At 46.1% G+C, this 23,516-nt stretch overlaps 1 protein-coding gene across 1 annotated transcript; it reads right to left on the bottom strand.

Moving 5' to 3' along the window:
* Nucleotides 1-2,481: 2,481 nt before the first annotated feature.
* Nucleotides 2,482-20,710, bottom strand: LOC119441157 (uncharacterized). The gene is made up of 5 exons (XM_037705832.2): nt 20,619-20,710; nt 19,914-19,976; nt 10,450-10,577; nt 3,859-4,041; nt 2,482-3,068 (listed from the first exon to the last, which is right to left on the bottom strand). Exons 2-5 carry the CDS (start codon nt 19,957-19,959, stop codon nt 2,694-2,696), a joined length of 732 nt encoding a protein of 243 aa, XP_037561760.1. The 5' UTR covers nt 19,960-19,976; nt 20,619-20,710; the 3' UTR covers nt 2,482-2,693.
* Nucleotides 20,711-23,516: the final 2,806 nt, after the last annotated feature.

Raw genomic sequence — 23,516 nt, 5'->3', positions numbered from 1 at the left:
TGTATCTTATCCTACAGTACCTAAACATTTAGTTTTTGAAATGGGTGCCAGCGTCGCAGATGTCACAGCCATGCCCGTTCTGACTCTCCGTAAGCACATTTCGGCCACTTGTCCATATTCCTGCGGGCCATGATCCAGGTCTTCTGGCAGAGTGTTTTCCTGTGACTCCTTCATTAGACTACCATTGCTTTTCTACACGTTCTTACTGTTGCTGCTGTAGCCGTATCACAAAGTTATTCGTAATCTTGTTCATCGATTTCATCTGATATGACCCCTGGTACTGAATTGTGTGGGAGTACGATTTTTTCTTGCAGGTTTTCTTGCCGACAGGGGTCGAAACTGAGCGCGCATTCAGCCCCCTACCCCTGCCCGCCGCCCCCTATTCTCTGTTTTGATGGGGGTCCCCTCTATGATGCTACCCTGGATCTGCCCCTGTTACGCAGCCAGCCGAACGATTGAGTAACACCATTAATATCAATGTGGCAACCTTTCGCTGCGCAGCGTGTAGCCATTTCGTCTTTCAAGACCTGCAGGAAACAAATGTGTCCGTAGATTTTTAACTACATATTTATTGTGCCTAAAGGTAGGCTTCCAAAAAAACAAGGCGCAGTAGTCACCCCAGGCATCAACTCATGCCCCTACAGTAGCTTTAAACCCATGACTCTCAGAAAGAAAAAGGCTTCGCATGACCCAATAAGAAAACACAACCACTTTCAAGTACAAGGTCATTACAGCAGGCATAAATTGGTAAGAAAGATGGATGTCGCGGGTGAACGTGAGTCTAGCCTAAATCGCCGGTACGTGCGCGGGACGTAAGTGATTAGAGCCTATACGGACTTCCTGTTTCCTTTTGTTATTGTCCTTGTTAAACTCACCGTGTAGATAAAAGCTCCCGTTCTCCTGTTTGTTTCTATGAATGTTGAGCCTTTCTTCCTGCCTGCTATCATTCGTCACAGTTCTGGTGTGTTCGTACTGATGAACCACTTCATTTTTTTTTCTAGTGAGATAGGGACGCCGAATGGTTGCTTTCTTAGAAGGAATACATCTTATCTCTGCAGATAGGCCGAACAAACTTGGCATTCCTGTGTCCCATGAAGTAAACCTAAATGCGGTGTCGCATCTCCGTAGCCCGATAAAGATGTGAAGGTGCACACCCGTTAATGATTATTTTTGCATACGGGCACCAATAGGCTCATAATTCTGCATGTAACTGATTTAAGATGTCAGTGGCCCTTTATATTTATGTGGGCGTGTATTTCTAAAGCTTTTCTACTCATATCTTTGTCTTGAATTTTCCGCATCACATTAACGTTTAGCTTCTGTAAACGCACTGAGTAGCGGTCCCTGCAAACCACTCTCGCGAAGCGAACGTCTCGTGGAACCAAGAGGATTTAAGACTGCCTGACTTACTCTGCTAATGTCCCGGCGATGTATGTCTTCAACGAACAATAAACCTTGAGATAGTAACCGAATCTGTTAACGATATGACACTTACGTTTATGACATTTATGCCGGCTCTGCAAGGACCGTGTGAGCATAAAATACAAATGCGCATTTCGTTGCATCAAAAGCAATCCCTGGATTGAGAGTTGCCCCACAAAGAGGCAGAGAGAGAGAGAGAGATAATTTATTTTTGTTTTGTTGCAGAAAAGAGTAAAACTTAACGCTTTTAAGGCTGTCGTGGTTTCATTTTGAACAGAGAAGAAAAATGTACAAAATGGGAAATGTCAGTGTCTACTTTAATGTTAAAATATACATTGGCAATCAGCAGTTATACATTCATAGTTTGGGCACACGAATAAAAAATAAGTACTCAATTAACGTGCCAAATACAATATAACAAGCGTGCACAATATACATGAATCATAGACTACCAATACACTGTTTTCCACGACTCTACAGAGGTCATACAAACAATAAGATTTAGATGCAGAACATCAAAACTAAATTGTATTATTAACAAGAAGCCTTCAAATATTGTATTTGTATTTGTGTGCATTAACTGAAATGATTGTTTCAGCCTTGTGCGATTCGGTAACACAGCCACATGATAAGTTCTTATTTATTTTTTCTAATGAGTTTTTGTGGGTGGTACTGGTATTTCAAGCCTCCGCAATGGGATATTGATATGAGCCTTGATTTTCCGACGTTACTTAAAATATTTTTGTAAATGAACAGCAGCAGCTTGTACTCATAAACCTGTAATCTCGCTGAAATTTTTTAATCAATCAAGCTGTCACATTTTCTATTGGCACGAAAGTCCATTCTTTTTCAAGAACTGCGTTGGTCAAAATCGGCGCTATAGTCGATGGCACGCCGTTCGAGGGAGCGCGAAGTAGCCTAGCCACCCAACGCATCACTTTAGGCAGACGGTATGATTTAACAGTCTATTGGACACACAAGAACCACACATGAAAAAAAAATACTTTTTTTTATTTTAGTAACGTATAAACACAGCGTGATTTTTTTTTTTACTAGCCCACACACACAGACAGTGGGCTTGCACTTGTAATGCTGTAGGTGGTTCCCTCGCACAAACCATGTATTGGGCTTGCCCTCTATGATTAACTGGACAGTAGTAAAAAAGATAGAACTAGTGTCACGATAAAAAAAGCCGGAAGTTTCAGATACATCACCAAGAACGCATGATTACGCTGGACAGCGGCACCGCTCCTTTCCTGTCATGACTAAGTCTAAGCCAGTTCTTTATTTCTAACCATCTCGCGTGTCTTACTCAAAGCCTTGGGGAACGTGACCATGAGGCCCTGGGGAACCTGACCGATTCTACAGCACGGACTGAGTAGGTCCTTGTACTCCAAGGTAAAGATGCTCATTAGCTCCTTCTTGACTCTGGCAGATATCTCCTCTTTGAATTTCTGGCTGCGGCCCTCGTTCAGAATCAGCGAGTGTCCGTACGCAACGCTGAGCTGGAAGCTCCCGATGTGGAACGTGAAGAGAGTCGCGTCCCGACCGGTATAAGGGCTGGCTTCGAAGAAAGCCGCCGTCCTTCTTACAGCTACATTCACCCAGATGGTCTTCCGAATGGCGGACAGGGTGTCTCCTTGAGCCTGCGTTTAGTGTGATGAGGTGGTTAGCCTTGCCGCTCAGTGGGGCTATTATTAAAAGTAATGTTTATGCATGAGGTTGCTCAAGATGCGAAAGTTGAAGATATCACTGGTACAGTAAAAATTGCGGCTAGCGTCAGTGTGCTTACTTCGCGGAATAGTCATCTGAGGGCGTTCAGGCGGGCTGATTATGGCCGACTGCGAAATGAGCGCCTCAGATAACCAAGAATAATTTCACAATTAAACCGGCCCTATGAGGGCCTAGGCCCATATTCACAAGAACATGTTACGTTAGAACTATTCTCTAGAACAAGTGCATGTCATTATCGATGTTGAGCATAATTATTAGCAATGGCGACAAACCGATGACAAGTACCTATACGAACAAAAAGCTGTATCAGTTCCTCTTCCGGTCTTAGGCCCCATCCATCAGCTATCTCATGTAAATGAGTCCAGCAACGAATTGATTAAATTTGTAATTTCGATTTATAAATGCCACTTCAGGATCCGTTGATTATTTTTTTTATTTGTGCGCCAAGTACGGAAGCACAGAACAGAAGTCCTTTTAAAACCTGCATAACATTAACATGCAGCGTCTAATCGACTGCTCTAGAGCGGACCCCTGTCATCGCAGGAATGGATGACAATTGTTAAATATCGTGGACAGCACTGCTCTCGGGGCACGAGCCACCCAGCATGCGGTGCAGTCGAGGAAGAGCTTCAAACGGATATCCCCTTGTAAATATGTTTCTCAGATCTCACAAGCAGTGTCACCAAAGGGCTAGTAACGTACCAACGCAGTGAAGGTGACGTTGAGTCCCTGCAGGGTGAGGGAGCAGAAGATGGTGACATTTTCGCTGTAATAGTCAGGCGCACGGCAATCACCCTGCCGCTGCACGGCATGATCGAGGCCATGGATCTCGCCACGTGTCATGTTCACCTCCAGGTCACGGTTGGTCCTGCCATTCTTCGACACCTGCCGGACATTGGGTTGGCAGAATACTTCATTAATAAAAACTCACCAATACTTTCTCATGTCCTTTGCTCACCCGCACTCATTTGCACTAGCATTCGTCAACACTCACTCAGGTTCTTTACTTGCACGGGCTTCTCCTCATCGAAGCTAGCTCACATCCACTCACGCTCGCCGAAAGTCCCTAACGTTTATATTCACGTCCACTAAAGCTAACCAGCTCCTCCTCGTACTCATAACATAGCCTATGCTCATGCTCGAGTTTAATCACACCCGTCACCCCTCAATCACGCTCTACCTCACGCCTGTGAAATGAGTGTTTTGCCGGTGTCACTCAGGGTACTCGGGGTTAAGTACGTCGCACTATGATGCGGGGTACGTTGCACGAGGAATACCTGTATCTCAGACGCGTGAGGAATGATGTCACCTTCGTGCTCTCGCGTGGAACGCAGTGGTGCATGAGCACACGATCATCGTTGCAAATTGGTCTAGTTGGTAGTCCATGCTTCTCGCTAAGTGGCAAGTGGAGCCAAAGAAGCGATACTTCAAAAAAAGTGGCAGTTTCGCCCGAAAGGCGAAGCATCGATTGCGATAGCAAATTAGTGGACAGATATACAAAATAAGGATGGTAGTTTTATCGGCCGTGTAAACTGGTAAACATAGGCTACTAACTAAATTAACAAGCATGGTGTCACGCGCGCACAAGCAAACATGAACGCATCTCACTCGATGACTGCGGAAACTTCGCTGTCAAAACGGTGGAGTGAGTCAGCGCAGCTTCGTGCCGGCGCTCGCACCAGCGCGATCTTAGCCGCGAAAACGCAGGAAGGGCGTACTCTGTCCCCGCCGCAGATGGCTTTCAAGATACAGCCCCGCAGGATCTAGCATATCCTGGTGCCATGACCCGCTGAAGTGTTGTATTCACCAAAAAAAAGAGCATCATCCATGAATGCCTTGAAAGCTCGACAATCCTTCTAATTTAAATAGAGGCACACTGCCATGCAGGATTCTTTTGCTTTTTGCCGGTGTCCGTTTTTCCGTATTAAGACTATTGTTATATTGTCACAACGCGCGCTTGCAGTATTCAACATTTGTTTAACATGTCACCCATTCTATAGCCGGGAGAGCATGTCTGCTCAGATTGTGGATGCGTCGCGAAAAATGCTCTTTCTTGAATGCACGAGAGAATGAGAGATGGCTCTGGAATGTGCAGTTATACTGGCATATATAACCTTCACACTTTCTCATGTGATAGAAATCCACCACTGAAGACGATGATTGACGCTATCGTTGTGATTTGCCTGTACCTTGTATTTCACGGAGCGCTTTTCCAAATAAAGCGTTCTATCCTTAGCTCGCAATCTTGACCGCAGTTATTTTGCTCACCGTGGATACAACACCACTATACGAAAAGCAAGGGAGTGATGTACTGCAGTACAAGTGTTTTGTAGTGATGTTGGTCATCAGGCTGAGCCATCTGATCTATTACATCGTCCATTAACTGTCGCCAAAGGCATCTAGTCATCCAGTGTATAAAAGACAAAAAAAGGGGGGAGGGGTGGCGGGACGACGTTTCCTCTTCTGATACACAGGTTGGAGTTAAAGCAATAATAGCCAAATAGAACAGATATATGAGTGCCATTAACAGCCTAGCCTTAGATTTCCCGGAACTCCTTGCAATTATTTTAAAAAGGTCGCAGTTTCACCTGAAAGGCGAAGCATCAATTGCGATAGCAAATTTGTAGAGAGCTATACGGAGTAATGATATTAGCTTTATCAGCTGTATAAACTTGGACATGCAGCAGCATCGGCAACACGCAGAACTGTTGTCGACGCCATCGGCGTTTTGCCCGCGTTCGCTCAAAATGCGTGCGGCGTTGGTGACTGTTGCTGGAGCCTGTGATATAAATAGGCACTTGGTGCCGCAGCTAAACGTCGCCTCCCTTCCCTCCCCCTCCCCCATGGCTTCTCGCGCGTCGGAAGAAGGTGCGTTTGCTCTACATATATGGTGATTGTAAAGGAGAAAAGAGACGCCTACTTCTGCAGCCCTTAAGCGAGCACGGCGCAGAACGCGCGTTTGTTCTCCGCCGTGCGTTCACTCCCCGTGAAAGACGCGCCCCTCGCGCCCTTTCACTCGCACATACAGCGTTCGTTGGCGCTGAGCCGTGCTCCCTCAAGGGCTGCAGAAGATAGCGTCAACCTTTCCCTTTCCCTCAAGAACCACTTATCATCATCATCGGCGACAGTTGGCGCTGAGCCGTGCTCCCTCAAGGGCTGCAGAAGATAGCGCCAACCTTTCCCTTTCCCTCAAGAACCACTTATCATCGGCGACAATTTCTTCTCCAAATGACGTCATACGGAACCTCACGGCGACGGCTACGGCGACGGCGACGCCGACGGCAGAAATCTGCTTTTGAGTGTCCATATAATTGCTATCGCAATAAAACGAGGCCTCGAGGCCGCAAGGAAGTATAGCCGTAGCGTGAATGCACATTAGTTCTTCTTAGCCAATGACAATCTTCGACCAGCTCGCAATATCCTGCCCATGATGTGTCCCCCTTCCGCCTCACTCCGCCTCCAATGTTGCCTGGCCGCCCCCGCACATGAGGCAACGGGTGGCACCTCGGGAACCAAGCGTCCACGTGGTTCCCACGGGAATGCTCGACGCTGGCCCCGAATTAGTTGCCTCTCCGTGACGGTCAGTCCGGAGATTGGCCGTCGCGGATTCCACCGTTTGCAGGGAGGGCGGCGGTTGTTGTCGTCTCGGAAGGGAGCTCCTGGTTTGCGCGTCACCGACGGCCCCGGGCCTCGTCGTAGTGCGGGCGGGCGCTGGCGTTTCACGGAAACACACCAAGAGTTACGTTGAAATTTTAGCGACGCACGAGGCCGATGATCCATTGCTGCCTGGAGACTAATTGCTCGTCCATCAGTCCCAGGTGACGGTGACGATCCCCGGCAGCGAGAAACAACAAGCGTGAAGAGCACTCTACAGCTTCACGTCTGTCGGTGAGGCTTCCTTTGTCCCGAAGAGCCGCCAGACACAACACCGCAGCGAAAGTACGTTGAATATGCCGCGGAGCGCGTCTCCGCCCCAATCCAGTTCGCTCGCAGCGCCCTCGCACTATTTTTTCCATACGCGGCGCTTCAGCGGGAGAGCGCCGTTCGGCCCACTCGACCATTGTCTAGTACACTCGATCTCGTGCATACAGCATACGGCACACAGCCATTATGTTATCGCTCTTGGACTTTATACGGAACATCACGACGACGCCGACGGTGACGACGATAGTGGAAATGCGCCTGGAGTGTCCATAAATTGCTATCGCAATAAAAAGAGAGAATGTATGAGAACCAGACAAAAATATAACTAGGGCTGAGAAATTTCAACCGGCAAAAACCGAAGAGAAATTTTGTGCGCACAGCAACATGATTAGAGAAGGTTCCCGTTAGGCTGTATAATGAACTAGGACCAAAAAGCAAGCAAAGCTGCGTTGAAAGCATTCGAAAACAAACTTACAATATAGGCGAATACGAGACAGTTGGCGATAAAGCAGAATTAATTAAATTTGTAAAGGTTACGTGGAAAAAGATAGAATACACTCATATATAAACAATTGACCATTACATCGATAGTATACATGTAAGCAAAACAGACAATTAATATAAAACTACAGGGATGAGCAGAACATAACGGCATGTTGGGAGAACTTCAGAATGACTTCAGAATCGGTAGGTGTCTGTATACTAACTTATTTGTTTTTCAGTGTACTGAAACATCCAGAGAAGGAACGAGACCGTTGGAATAGCGGAGGGAAAGTAAACATGCCCGCAACAGACATTACTAAAGGACGGTTGTAGGTTTGGTGGCGGAAATGTAGGGAGACACGCACACAACACAGGCGTAAAACAAAGTTACCAATAATGGCTCAGAAAGTCTGATGATTAAAACTTTATTAAAACGTCCGGCGAGTTATTCGGGAATTTGGGCGAATATCCCGGAGGCTGGCAATTTTTTTACTGTTAAGAAAAATAATGTTGGTAAGACATTCGGCAAATAAGAAAAAAAAAGCGTAACGGTACAACCCACCACCCCATTTCAAAGGGGACGCTCATAGCATCTCCCTCCTCCCCCATCCGTTCATCCACTAAATATCTATCGCCACAGGTATCATTTCGCACTACCTCCTTTGTGTATACAGTGCAGTGAATTATCGACCAGCAGTGTGAAATCTGGGGCGGTATTCTGTAAGAATCTACCTAGTGGACTGTCCATTTCGGCGACCGTTGATTCGCTGCAGCTTGACGTGCAGGAAGGAGACTGGCTGGCACCTTCCTGCACGTCAAGCTGCAGCGAATCAACGGTCGCCGAAATGGCGAAATGGACAGTCCACTAGGTAGACTCTTACAAAATGCCGCCCCTGGTGATGTTAGTGAAGATCGGAAAATGGTCGCTGCCCATCCTGTCTGGGGCCATTGTCGACGGTATAAGAAAAGGTCTGTAGAATGAAACAGGAGATCTATGGCCCTCCATGAATCTGGTAGTCTGAAGAAAGTCGGTTTGCCGTCATTCGCGATACATAAGTCGATAGCATCCGCGGCTGCGACAAGTCCCTTGCCTCGGAAATCTGCAATCTTATCTCCCCAAAGCGAATGATGTGCGTTAATATCGCCACAGATTATTCTAGGAGAGGGGCAACGAATGCAAAGGTCCTTTGTACACGCCTCCATGGAGACCTTCCTTCGTGGACTTGTCAGAACCCTAAGAGTGCAATCCCCTTTCACTTTAGGAATCCACAAGACTGTGGGACTCATGGATTGCTGATAGCCTTTCTACGAGGCACGGGGCTCATCGATACCAGGTGACACACCCCTGATCTCAACTCAAAGGAGGATCAGGCGGAACAATTGCCGGCTATGTATGTGAGGTTAACCCCGCCTGCTTCAAAATAATCATCACCATCAGCACCACTTACAGTGCAGTGAACCGAAAAAAGATCACCACTTTCTTCGTACTTGTTGGCAATTTTCATTAATAGGGAAAACGTTTCTCGAGGTCCCTGTAAGCAAGCATGGCCTTATCGTGAATATCCTCGTCCTGCTTCATTTGGAGCTCCCACGTTATGGTATAGCTTGCGGAATGTTTGTAATGTCGATCGTCTTTAAAAATCATCAGCCTTGTTGAATCGACAATCGTCAATCTTAAAAAGTTCATTTATATTTATTAAAGCGAAGTTTTCTTTGTCTGCTATGTCGTAGTTTATCCTGGGTAAGTCGGGCTTTCGGTCCCTTGTTGGGTTCTAGCAGAGTAAATTGCTTCTCGACCTTTAAAACATTGGAGCTTTACATTCATCCACTATAGTGCAGCTATTGAAGGGTTCCAGCCTGAGACACCGTCTTTAGTCATCCTTTCCATCGTATCACGTGCGCACAGTGCTCACTCTGTCGCTTTTTTCCACTTTTCATTCTTCCTTTCTTTTACCCTGATCGTAGGCTTGCAAACCGGACGCTCATCTCGTTGCCTCCCCGACTTTCCTCTCCTTACTTGTGATGCGAAAGCATCAAATGGCCCGTTGAGCGAAAAAGCCGGCGTCTGCAGCAGTGAAGCGGCGCATAAATTCCCATTGGAGGCGACGTCACGTCACGATCGCGCGTCGACGTAGCAGAGAGAGAGATATTGGGGTTGTGAAGATGAAGAGGCGCTACGGAGCAGTGCGGGCCACGTGCGGGCTAAACGGTGTTGCGTGAGGGGAGAGGGCATCGAAGCGACGCCACATAACCAGCGTGCCTCGATGGAGCAGATACGGCGACGCGAAGCCGCGGGGCGAGACGGGTTGTCGCCGGCGAGGCAGTCGCGTGACGCGCACGTGCGGGTGCCACCGTCTTGCTCTCGGAAGCCGGCGCGCGGTTCATATATATATATATATATATATATATATATATATATATATATATATATATCACCCCCATTGGGCTTAGCTGCTGCGCGCGTCTGCCGGCCTTGTTGGCCGCTGCTGCTTCCTCGGTCTCTCGTCGCGCAGGATGTCGGTGGCATGTGGCGTTACCACCGCAGGCTGATGCTGCTTGCTGGCTCGGGCAGCACTTACCGCTATGGTGCATAACTCGCAGCGCAAAACTCGAAAGACCGCTCAGCGGTGTTCAATTGGACAAGAATGCTTTCGCATTCACAACTCATAAGAAGTGCTTTCTCTTTCTCTCGCTCAGAATCGCAACGTACCTGTGGGGTTTGCACTGTAACTTAGGTTACTTCGTTTTATCGTCTTCACCTTGACGAAGACACGTCTCTTTGTCAAAACGTTCGCTTTAAGAGACATTTCTTGTTGGCCTGCTGCTCATCATTTTGTTTTGTTTATGCTATGAAACACTATTCAAGAGTAACCGTCGCGCAAGTACCTTGAAACTGAAGTCTTCGATGGTGGCGTAGGGGAAAAGCCTTGGCGATTCCTTCACGAGGAGTGGCATCTTTTCCTGGAAAATGGTGTCCACGAAAATGTTCGCGTCTCTGATGGCCCCCGACGACGCTGATAGGGGAAACACAACAGAAGAAATATCGCTGAATAATAGTTACTGAAATGGTAATTTCATGACTGATGAAATATGGTTTGCTTTTAAACCCAAATCATGACGGAACGTCATTCGTGACTGTGGCGCGACATTGTAGCTTTGCTAAGTGCTCCAGACATGGTTAATAATGCAATGTGTTTGCGCCCACGTAAGCTTGGCGTGCTCAACGTGCGCTTCATTAAATAACAGCATAACCTGCGTAGGGTGCGCCAACTTGGAAGTTTTCTACGAGACCTTATGTAAAGGAGACATTAGCACTTGCAGTTACAGCTAAGGAGTCACATAAGGTGTGTCCAGAAATTTTTCGAATTTTGTAAAACTAAATTGCTTATGTTCAACAACAAACTTGTTAAATGCCGTCAAGCCATCAGGCCTCGTGCCATGAGAGGGAAGAAGAAGAGAAAGAAGTTCCGTGATAAATCTTTCATCAGGCTGACCGTATTTTCTTGTTTGATTTTTCAACTGAAACAAAATGTTTACTCTGCAAATTTTTTCAAAAGTTTTTATCTCATCACTATTCCTTTGAGTAAAGAACGTTGTTTTTCCAAATCCTTTATTCACGTTGTCTTTAGTCTTTACTTGAATATTACGTCTTTAAACATTTTTACTCAGCTAGCCTGCCTGCTCACTCGCATACTATTCAAGTTTTTCAGTATTCCCTTTTGTTTTTTTTTTTCCTTTAATTTGCGTTCCTCCTCATCAAATAGGAATTCTCTGAAGCTACTTCTAGCCGCCTGATTTTAGGCCTCTCCCTCTTAGTGGGTACACGCCGTAAAAGCGGATGATGATGATCATCATCATGTCTGTGCATTTCCGCACAGCCGTTACTCCCTGACCCTTATTTGGGTTTACAATGTCAGCGCAAGTTATGAAGATGGACATATATATGCCCGAAGTTATCAGGTTCACAGACAACTCGTCCAGTTGGACGCCAGTGTCAACAAGCCGCAACCACTGATCTCTAAAGTAGAGATCAGTGACCGGAAGGCCACTCATATTTCAATCAAGACAACGGTACCAGTGGCAATAAGACAATGTTAGCGCGACAGACTGTGTCTACACCTTCCAAATTAGTTATCGAGGATACAGGTAGCACAGTCGTAAGAATATCATGGTTGTGTTTTGACAAATGAAACGGACGCCACAAAAGCAACTGGAGCATCATACAGTGCTGATTTGTGGTTTAACTCAACACTGTATTAGAAATATAACTTTAAGAGAAGTCATAAAAGTGGATGTTTTGGGGGCATTTCAACAGCTTCAGCGTCGCGGATAAATGTGTACAAGTTCGCCTGTAAAGCGACCAGCTGAGAGAGTGAATTGGGTTCACTGAAATAAAAGTTTATTTGTGGCCCTCCGTTTGAATTGTGTTTAGCAGTGTAAAAATACCATTTCGTACAGACAATACGGCAGCATACTAGACTACTATATTGAAAAACTAAGGTTAGTTCAGGGAGGCGAAATGAGCACTTCGTGACACACCTATTGTACCACTGCTTATAATTGGAATAAACCGGGTGTTTAGTAGGGCAGAAGAACTACTTTACAACCTGAAGCACAGAAGTACTGAATCCAGGACTTTTGGCAAATGTCGCATAATTCTAATGGGTGCAGCATTCGACATCGACAGAATATCGACATCCGCCTGGATCACAAGTCATCTTTTACGACCCCCCCTGCAAGCAACCCAAGCCACCAAGCAAAACCGCTTCCGTATACATTATTAACCCTAACGCCCTTCACGCTCAAATGAAACCCAATGAACAAGACATACATGTTCTAATTGACAAAGACGCGCCTGTGAGTTTGATAAAAGGAGGTTTGATCAAAAACGATGAAGTGCATGAAGCTGAAGTGATAGAGTTTAACATTTACGACGGGTAAATTCGCCATCTTCGAGACTTGGGGAGAATTACTGTAGAATTTGAAGGCTCTAAACATCTACTTGAAACTCTCCTAATGAGTTATGTCCACTTTAAATATGCTATCAAGGACGCACATGCAACGCTTGAGGATTAACTTTTCATGGCAAGATGACCTAATACTTCAATGCGAGTTAAATAAAGCTTGTGATAAAGAAGAACAAAGCACCGAAATTGTTAAAAGAGCAGGAGATATCCCAGGCGCTCACCCAGACTTGTACGTTGGTGCTAACCCACCCGCTACGCCCGTCATCGAAGTCCCATTCAAGTTGCGAAACGCTACGACTGTACGGAAAAAAAACCACATGGTCTTTCACATGGTAAAAAAACATTGCTTCAGCAGAACCTGCAGTAAATGCTTGCAGCGGGGCTAATCCAATCAGCAACGTCAACATTCACGTCACTAATAAGAATATTATCGAAAGAGGACTATAACTCAAAATTATGTACTGATTATCGGCTTAACAAGCAGACCAACTTAATTCAGATCCCAATATCTCTCGTTGGTGAGATGATTGATGCAACAGGTGGCTGTCAGTGGTTCCGTAGAATAAATTTGCGCAAAGGCTATTGACAGGTGTCACTAGTGGAAGAACACAAAAATTGCACAGCATTTGTGACGCCATTTGACATCTAAGAGTATAGCAGGCTGCCCTTTGGCGTGCAAAATGAAACATTGGGTCTCTCAAACTTCTGCACTCACAATTTATTCACCCTACTACATCTCCTGTAACATATATATGTCACGTGCAAAGCCCCTAGCCACAATAAAAGGTAATCAACTTAACTTATCTCTCTTTCACGCTCGCAATAACACACCTAAATACAGTTTTTTCCTTGGGGCTATTGAATATACTGCAATGATCTGTTTGGTACTACCCATTGTTTACCTCTGAAGGTATTCCTGAACGCTATTGAGTGTTCTCCCTAGCCGGTTTTTCATGTAAATGCCTTGAATTTTAATGTGTTGCGTTGTTTTAACAGCGGAGCTGTTTCAGCTCTTGGTTAGGCCGCGTAGTGCGAACAAAAAACTGCGCTGGCGATGACGTCACCGCGCGTTGTCTAGCAACGCCTCGCGCAGCTGGTGCAAAGCGTTGCTAGGCGACGCACTTGACGTCATCGCTCTGCGAGATTAGCACCCTCTCCCAGGTTACCCTCGCCACCTCGCGAGGCGCGGCCGACGTATCCGGCGTTCATCGGCGTGACCCGGCTGCAGCCGCCGTCGAGATGCGACATGCTGCATTTCGCGCCGGCACTCGTCACCCAGAATGGGCCGCATCCACGTCTCGTCGAACAAGATGGGCTGGTAGATAGCCGTGATTATGGAAGGTGCAAAAACCAACCACTCTATAGTCCAATGTTTGCGCCGCCCCGCGCCGCCTAGATGCATGCGTATTTTATACGAAACTAGGAGTTTCAGGATGATACGAAACTGCTAACTCGCTGCACATGCCACCACCAGTACCTATCGGCCCATCTTGGGGCTCTATTCTGTGGCTCTATTCTGGACATTCCGCCGTTTTCTTCGAAGCGTGACGTACGCGTGACACTTACAAAATGGCGCCGATAGCCCCGATTTGCTTTCGTAACGTGACGCAAATTTGACGTTTCGCCTAAGAATCTGTAATGTAGGCATTGAACATAGCGTGGCTGATAAAGCAAAACAGTTTTCCTCCCCAGTAAAAATAAAACAGCTAGCTCAACGCGTACGATTATTCCATCAAAATCGTTTTTCGCTTCCGTCGTCTGCATGCGCGCAGGCTGTCGTCTGCTTCATTAGCTCGGATGCATAGCCTCGGGAAACGGAATAAGTCATCGTATATTGGCGCCCACGCGCTTGCTTTCTACCTTGAGACAACATACGCGACCTGCCAGTGATGATCAGCGCACGCTCTAGGCCGCGTTATCGCTATCTCGTGATCCGCAAGTGACTCAGCCCGACTCGTCTGGCTGAGAAGCCGCCGAATATCATCGATAGCGTTGCGCGCGCCACAGGTATCCGCTTGAGCGACGCAAACGCCGGCACTGCCATCTCTTGTTCACTTCGCTGCTTACTCGCTCCGCGAGAGGAAACTTCAAGACGCCGTCTTGCGTGCATTTCTGTTTGCAAATTAAAAAGTCACCGTTGTCATAGCCTTTGATGACGCGAAAAGTCATTAATATTGATTACAATACAAATGCAATAGTGAGAAGTGCGAAATGTTGCAGAAAGTTTGCTAGTTTCAACCAATATTATTTCAAATAAACGTGTTTTTAATAAAAATGATGGTGCAAAACACAAATAACAACACCACCCGAGAGCGATGCAAATGCTATGAACACGCGTTGTGAGCAAAAGATTTTTATGGCCCGAAATGAGAGGGAAAATGCGGCGATAGGCATGCCTCTCCACTGCCATTGCATATTGCCGCTCATTACCATAATTCGCGCGGCTCGTCGCACCACAAATTATGGCGAGAAATCTCTGCAATGGCGACCGAGCGCAACGTCACGCAACGTCAAATTGACGTTTACGAAACAGCCCTTCCTGTGACGCTCTTCACAGGATATTCCTTCAGCCAATCAGCAAGCTGACATGCCGGCTATCTTGGGACGCCTCCACATATTCGTGAAATTGCAGATGCATTGCACGAGCTTCTGCAGGCTACCGTTCACTTTCTTTTTAAGCGCTAAAGTCGCAATAGAGGTGCCAAGCACCACAAAAAAGTATTAGTCGATAAAGTTTGCAGCTCCACGTCACGTTTCATCATTCTGACGAAAACGCAAAATTGCATTTACCAAAACTTCCGTTTCCCGGCACAAATTTCAAAACACGTGACCTCCGGACAGCCAATGAGACAGCCAAGATGGCGGATAATGGCGGCCGTGCAGCCGCCACTGGACACGCATGGCGGCTGCACGGCCGCCATTATCCGCCATCTTGGCTGTCTCATTGGCTGTCCAGAGGTCACGTGTTTTGAAATTTGTGCCGGGAAACGGAAGTTTTGCAAAATGCAATTTTGCGTTTTCGTCAGAATGACGAAGCGTGACGTGGAGCTGCCAGTTTTATCGACTAATACTTTTTTGTGGTCCTTGGCACCTATATTGCGACTTTAGCGCTTTAAAAAGAAAGTGGACGGTAGCGTGCAGAAGCTCGTACAATGCATCTGCAATTTCACGAATATGTGGTGGCGTCCCAAGATAGCCGGCATGTCAGCTTGCTGATTGGCTGAAGGAATATCCTGTGAAGAGCGTCACAGGAAGGGCTGTTTCGTAAACGTCAATTTGACGTTGCGTGACGTTGCGCTGGGCCGCCATTGCAGAGATTTCCCGCCATAATTTGAGGTGCGACGAGCCGCGCGAATTATGGTAATGAGCGGCAATATGCAATGGCAGTGGAGAGGCATGCCTATCGCCGCATTTTCCCTCTCATTTCGGGCCATAAAAATCTTTTGTTCACAACGCGTGTTCATAGCATTTGCATCGCTCTCGGGTGGTGTTGTTATTTGTGTTTTGCACCATCATTTTTATTAAAAACACGTTTATTTGAAATAATATTGGTTGAAAGTAACAAACTGTCTGCGACTTTTTGCACTTTTCACTATTGAGTTTGTATTGTAATCAATATTAATGACTTTTCGCGTCATCAAAGGCTATGGCAACGGTGACTTTTTAATTTACAAAAATAAATATACGCAATGCGGCGTCTTGAAGTTTCCTCTCGCGGTGCGAGTAAGCAGCGAAGTGAACAAGAGATGGCAGTGCCGGCACTTGCGTCGCGCAAGCGGATATCTGTGGCGCACGCAACGCTATCGATGATATTCGGCCGCTTCTCAGCCAAACGAGTCCGGCTGAGTCACTTGCGTTTCACGAGATAGCGATAACGCGGCCTAGAGCGTGCGCGCATCATCACTGGTAGGTCGCGTATGTTTTCTCAAGGTAGAAGGCAAGCGCGTGGGCACCAATATACGATGACTCATTCCGTTTCCAGACGACATGCATCCTAGCTAATCAAGCAGACGACAGCTTGTGCGCATGCAGACGACAGAAGCGAGAAACGATTTTGATGGAATAATCGTACGCTTTGAGCTAGCTGCTTTATTTTTACTGGGTAGGAAAACTGTTTCCCTTTATCAAGAACGCTAGGTTCAATGCCTACATTACAGTTTCTTAGGCGGAACGTCAAATTTGCGTCACGTTACGAAAGCAAAACGGGGCCATTAGCGCCATTTTGTAAGTGTCGCGCCTACGTCACGCCTCGAAGAAAATGGCGGGATGTCCAGAATAGCGGCTTTGCTCGACGAGATGAGGATGCGGTCCATTATGGATGACGAGGCCGGCGCGAAATGCAGCATGTCGCATCTCGACGCCAGCTGCAGCCGGGGAACGACGACGAACGCCGGATACGTCGGCCGCGCCTCGCGCCGGACTTTAAAGTGTTGCGTTTTCGTTGGCGTGGCGTCCCCAGTGCCGAGTGCGCTAGCGCGTCAACGCTAAGTCGGACTATAAAGTGGCCTTTAGAAGACTGCGCACCTAAGTTTGGTTAAGCACTAACCAAGCCAAACCAAGTTAAGCAAAGGAAAGCAAAGACAAAGCTAAGAACCATGCAGCCAAGCCAAACCAAGTTAAGCAATGTTAAAGCTAAGAAGAAGCCAAGTCAAACCAAGTTAAGCAAAGGAAAGCAAAGTTAAAGCTAGGGAAGGATCCCAAGCTTCGCTGTTTGCCCAGTCTTCGCACCACTTAGTGTGAAGCTGCCCCTAATTTTTTATGACTTGTATTATTTTATATGTTTGTGTTTTTTTTTCCGCTCCTGCGATAGCCAAATTATGGCTTGTAGTATATAAAATTAAAAAAAATCATGCAGCTGGTTTTAAATAAAGGATGAATGAAGTACTCCAGCCTTTAAGTGTGGATTTTTGCAATGTGTATACAGATGACATCATTGTTTACTCAAGAACGATAAGCAAGCATGAACAACGTTTGTAGGAAGTTCTGAACGCACCGAAGAAAACCAAGCTAAATATATATCATTATATAGAAAAGTGAGTTTTTAGACTCTCGGTTGCGATTTTGGGCCGGGTATTCGACGGACACGCAAAAATCATGAAGGAAGAATCGGTGAGAAGGATGTCAAGTTTAACTAAGTAGCATCATTTGCACTGATTGCGAGTTTTTCTCGGATTGGCCCGATCACTTGAGAGTGCTCAATAAGGCGTTTCGCTACAAATGCAAGGTGCTTGACTACGTATGCGTAAAGACGTTTCAACCGTACGGAATGAAGAGTGTGAACGTCCTTACCAGGATATTGTGGAAGCAATATTAAATCATCCCGTTTTAGTGTTTACGAATTTTGCGAAGCCGTTCGAGTTGGTTGAAAGCGATGAGCATTATAATGGTAAGATTTTGGGGATGGGCTCGCTTCTCAATTAGCGAAATGACGAAGAACAAAGAGGAAGGCTATTTAACATAATGGATAATAATTCGTATATTTTCACAAGTCTCAGCAGAATTATTCGACAACTAAAAAGGAAGCACTGACCATGGTAAAGGTCTTGAGGTACTTCCACAGTTCTCTTGAAGGACGGCTGACATTGCAATTTGTTCCCCGACAACCACGCTTTAAATATACCTTGAGATTGCCTTACCGAAAAGGCAGAATCGCACAATGGGCATGCGAGATTCAGCATTTTATCGTTGATGTTTCTCACCAGCCTGGTGATAAACTATCTGCCACCGGCGCTTTCAGATTTAACATATTTAAAGTGGAAGGAATCGCACACGCAAGACAGGTACGTTGCAAGTATTTGGGGGCAATACTGAAAGCAGTGTCTGTGCGATGACAAGTTGCAGATTCCAGAGACATGCAGGCGTAGCATCCTGGAATCCTACCACGAGAGTCCACCGTCCGGAGGTCATGACGGCTTTTAGAGGACCCCCATCAAGTTACACCAACGCTTCGTATGGCCTATAGTATGAAAAATGATCTGTACGACCACGTGAACAGATGTCGCCAGTGCCGGGTAACCAAAGTCAAGTACAGACCACGTAGAAAAACAATTACAATCCCAACTTACTCAAAGGCGCCCATTGAGTTCTACAGTATGATTTGTGCCTAAGTAAAAAAGAAGAATTAAGGGGTGCACAGCACACAAACGTTTATCGTTGCCATTGAAGAATGTGCTCGAATTGCAGCAGGAAAAGCACGAAGCGAGGACGCCGCCTTTGTCATATCGCTTATGAATCATGAGGTATTCAAGAATACAAAGGTGATCATATCTGACAAAGGGCCAGCCCTTTAAAGTGATCAGTTGAGGCAATTGACAATGAGAAAAGAAATAACGCTGAGGTTCGTAACTCCGTGCCACCCGGAAGGCAACGCTGAGCTGAACGGCTAATATGATATATAAAGAATTCCTGGCACCATAGCTGAAGAGATGAAAGAATGATCTGGAAGCCGCTATCAAACACAAATACAACTCCTACATTGTTGGTATTCGCGGTGGTCCTCACTTTGCTTCTAGCCGTAGTGGTCCCTCTCTACCAGTGGACCGGCTGCAGAATTGTCGACCGTATTGTCCAAAACAGAACTGCAACAAGGCAAGTAAAATCTCTCAATGAAAATCTATTTTGACGCACTACATCATATGAAGATTCTAGATATTTAACGGCCAACTTCGTCTTTTTGCGTAACGGACTGGAAGGTTCCTAATCGCATTTCAGTGCCTCAAACGTGGTAACAAACACAGTCAGGTAGCAAGGTGTGGGAAAACCATATCCTATGAAGAGAAAAACGGAAACATTAAGCCTAGCACCAGTGTAAATATAAAGACCAATAAATCACCATGATCATCATCATCATACTGGGAGCAGCTTGGCAAATATGTGAATAGTTCCATATCACCCCTGGACGCGTTTGAACGAAAATTCCGGAGTGTGTGACGTCACATCAAGTCAATAAACCTTGTGACAGAAGGAAGAAGAAAGTGAAAAAGTTACATAATAAGTGATTGGTCAGACTGACGGCTTTTTATTATATCCTTACACAATTATACATCAGTTTGCCATCTTCGAAACCATCCCCATGTTGAGTAGGTGAACTAAATCCAGCAATTTTACCTTGGAAGAAACGCTTTGATTGTTTCAAGTTTCCCTGAAATTTAAGTATGTCGACAGTAATTTAAAATGTCCGCGAATTTCCTGAATAAACTACAGTGGCAAATAAGTAAAAAGAAACGCTGAAATGTATTTCCAGAGATAGACACAATATTATACTTGGCCCAGCATACTTGAATGTTTTCGGCGCACGTTTTGTGACAGACGCACCCTTCAAATTGTTTCGTGATTTTATGCTGCTCACATTAAAGAGAGCATACAGATGCTCCAGAAACTCACCGTAGCTGAGAGATGCCATTACTACAACGCAGAATATCAGCATCATGCTTGTAAATATTCTTTCTGAAAAATGTACACAAAATTATGTCATAATGTCTTCTCCCCCAGCGCTGTTGCAAGCTTGTCATTATGAAATCAGAATGCCGCGATTGTGCAGGTGACTTTCAAAAATACGAACAATACACTCTCATCATCACCTATCCCTCTTCAATGGTGTAGTAGGCAAGACAATTAATTGGCCTCTTGACTGATAGATTCACATGAATATTGTGGTTTCAGTTAATCAAAATTCACCTTTCTCGTGTTTGTCGTGTAACTAATAATTTATAGCTTACTATATGTATTTATACATTTACTAGAATCCACTATCGCGGGCAACAACTAACCGGTCATATTTTTGGTCAGTTAACAGTAGATTTCATTGTGCTACAATAGTGTTGATTGAACAGTAAGCTCATTTTACTGATTGATGAGGATACAGGCAAGCTGGCATCATAATTGCGGGAAGTGCGCTACTTTCCATGATCACAATGACTTGCCAAAAATGTAAGAACTCTACGAGATTCATTCCTCGCTACACTTTTCCTTGCAAAAGTTTCCAACACCGTATGTTTTCAATCGTGTCCATGAATTCGTACACTATCGAAATGGATTTGAGGTCATGAAAGTGACCGAGAGCAATACATCAAAGTGTATGGAGCTCACCTTCCCACCATTCGTACCAAGACGCCCCATTCAACTAAATCAGTCACCACCGACAAACGTACCAAGCTCTAGTCAGGAGACTTTTCCTCTCCCTGGCAACTTCCGTCCTCTCCTCCGATATGCCGATAGTGCGCTTTAGCGCGGTCGTGGCCGAGTGCATTGGGCGCATGACTCGGCTGTACAGAGGGTGCGGTTATTCCACACATGGTAATTCCACACATTCTAAACAGGGCACTTGCCCCCCACTGCCAAAAAGGGGGTGGAGGGGGGGCAAAGTATACCGTTTTCTCCCCACTTTTGAAAGAATGCACTGTCGAAATCACCGGCCACAGTCCCGAAACTAAAATACATGTGCCGTAATGTAATTATTTATTAAATTAATTAGTGACTGTTCGTAATTAGTTTATTACGCATTTCTATTCCTCGTACGTCATTAAGTTTGAGCAATCCAGCTAAATGACTACAATCATGCGGTCTCCCACAAGCGATGTTCCGAGAATTTCGATGGTCTAAAAAAAAAGCCACGTTGTCAGCGACCATCACTCTCTTTGCTGGCTGGCCAACTTGAAGGACCTATCTGGTCTGTCGGCACGGTGGAGTTTGCGGCTTCAAGAGTTCGACATGACGGTGGTGTACAAGTCCGGACGACAGCACGCCGACGCCGATTGCCCCTCTAGATCACCGGTGGAGCACAATGAAGCCACAGAAGACGACGACAGGAGTTGTCGACAAAGCTACCACTTGCCGTCAGCAACGGGAAGACAACGAGCTGCTGCCACTCATTTACTTTTTAAAGGGCCAGACTACGGGCTTGCCTAGGACATTTGCAAGGAGCTTACCATCATTCTGCTTGCGCAATGATGTTCTCTATAAAATAACTTTTCGTCCAAGGGAAGCATATACCTACTCGTCCTCCCTACTCCTACGTGTGGGGAAATACTACAAGCCCGCCACGATGAACTAGCGTCCAGCCACCTCAGGTACACGCGTACACTGGCCAGAGTCCAGCAGAAATATTACAGGCCAAGGCTTCCAGCTATTGTGAAGCATTATGTACGCACGTGCATCGACTGTCAAAGACGGACGGAAATCGCCACCTTTGAAACCAGCTGGCATATTGCAACCAGTTCCAGTGCCCACGGTGCCTTTTGCCAAATCGGAATGAACCTTATGGGGACATTCCCGACTTAGACTTCGGGAAACAAGTGGATATTAGTGGCTACCGATTACCTAACACACTACGCAGAGACAAAGGCTTTACCAAGCGGTACCGCAGTAGAAGCAGCACGATTCTTCCTTGAAAACATAGTTCTGCGTCACGGTGCTCCGTCAGTAATAATAAAGGACAGAGGTACTGCGTTCACGTCTACACTCCTCAAGATAGTGCTATCGATCTCAGCGGCACGGCTCATTGAAAGACAACAGCCTACCACCCGCAAACTAACGGCCTAACAGAGCGCCTAAACAAGACCATTACTGGCATGATGAGTATGTACGTATAGACGTGGATCACAAAAACTGGGACGACATTCTACCATACGTCACATTCACCTATAATACGGCGCCGCAGGAAACAACACGAAAGACGCCATTTAGCTTTCTGCACGGCTGCAGAGTGACTACGACGCTCGATGCGATGCTGCCGCATGACTGCAATGACTTCACTGATACCGACAAGGACGCTGAAGTTTTCAATCGGCGTGCTGAAGAAGCGAGGCAGCTAACTCGCGTCCGTATTAGCCGGCAACAAAATTATGACGCATAGCGCAACAATCTACGACACCGATATGTCACCTACCAACCAGGCGAGAAGGTGTGGGTCTGGAGCCCTATCTGCCGACGGGGACTGCCTGAAAAGCTACTGAGGCGCATACTTCGACCCATACGAGGTTGTACGACGCCTAAGTGACGTTAACAACGAAGTCATCCCTGACAGCTCCTCGAGAACTCGACAGCAGATACCGGACGTTGGGTACATTGTGCGCGTGAAGCGATATTGCACTGGATGAAGTGCACCGCAGCTCTTCTACTACGTCTTAGTTGAGCATCGGGACGATGCTGTCTTGGAGGGAGGCAAATTCCACATCCAATGTGCGGCGCATGGACGAAGAAGAAACTTCTTCTCTCGCGCAGATAGAGAGAAGACAACGAAGCTTACCTCTTAGCCTTCAGTCTTTTTCATTAAAGTGAGCTACTCCGTATACTTGATTTATGCTGTTCCTGTATAGCGGCAATCTTAAGCGCACATTGAGATCCCCATCCATTTCTTTAATGTAATTGTTTTTATGAGGCTGCCCTCCTGGATGCTAATGAGGCTACCCTTTATGAGGCTACCCTCCACAGACAATAATTCAGGTCTCTGGAGCGTTCCAGAGCTCATGACCTTCAAGAAGAGAAAGGCTTGGCATAAACCGATACGAGAGCACTATCTCAGTCTTCCACACGCTCATTACAGCGGGCCCGTTGCTAGAAGAGCTGGATGTCGCGGGAGTGTGTGTGCCCGGTACATATTGTAGGCTTGTGTGCTTGGGGGAAGTCATTATAGCACGCACGGGGTTCCTGTTTCTTATCGTTGCCGTGGCTGTTAAGTGACCCGTTTGGCTCAAAGCTTTTTTTTAATAAACTTCTTTGTGCCTGCAGTTTTTCGACGCATTTCTTGTGTGTTGGTACCGATGAATTATTTTCTTTTTAATTTTATCTGTTCAAAAGATGTCGCCGAATGTTTGCATTCTACGAAATGACAGCTCTGCTCACTGCAGATAGAGCGAACAATTTTAGTCTTGATGGCCCTCAGTGCGCCACTTAAATATGACTTCGCATATCAGGCGCTGGATAGATATGTGACGGCTCACTCGCACTCATTGCGGATTATTTTTGCAAATGTGTACCAATATGCTC

Source organism: Dermacentor silvarum, chromosome 2 (genome assembly GCF_013339745.2).
Source record: "Dermacentor silvarum isolate Dsil-2018 chromosome 2, BIME_Dsil_1.4, whole genome shotgun sequence".
Lineage (NCBI taxonomy): Eukaryota > Metazoa > Arthropoda > Arachnida > Ixodida > Ixodidae > Dermacentor > Dermacentor silvarum.
The sequence above is the reverse complement of the archived record's forward strand: the minus strand, read 5'-3'. Positions and strand labels throughout refer to the sequence as shown.

Bases quoted from the DNA above. Each gene is read 5' to 3' on its own strand.
- LOC119441157 (XM_037705832.2), bottom strand. From the start codon at position 19,959: ATGATGCTGATATTCTGCGTTGTAGTAATGGCATCTCTCAGCTACG. The intron at 10,578-19,913 runs GTGAGTTTCTGG...TTCCCCTATCAG, and splicing joins AATGGCATCTCTCAGCTACG to CGTCGTCGGGGGCCATCAGA. The intron at 4,042-10,449 runs GTACTTGCGCGA...AATGTCCGGCAG, and splicing joins TCGAAGACTTCAGTTTCAAG to GTGTCGAAGAATGGCAGGAC.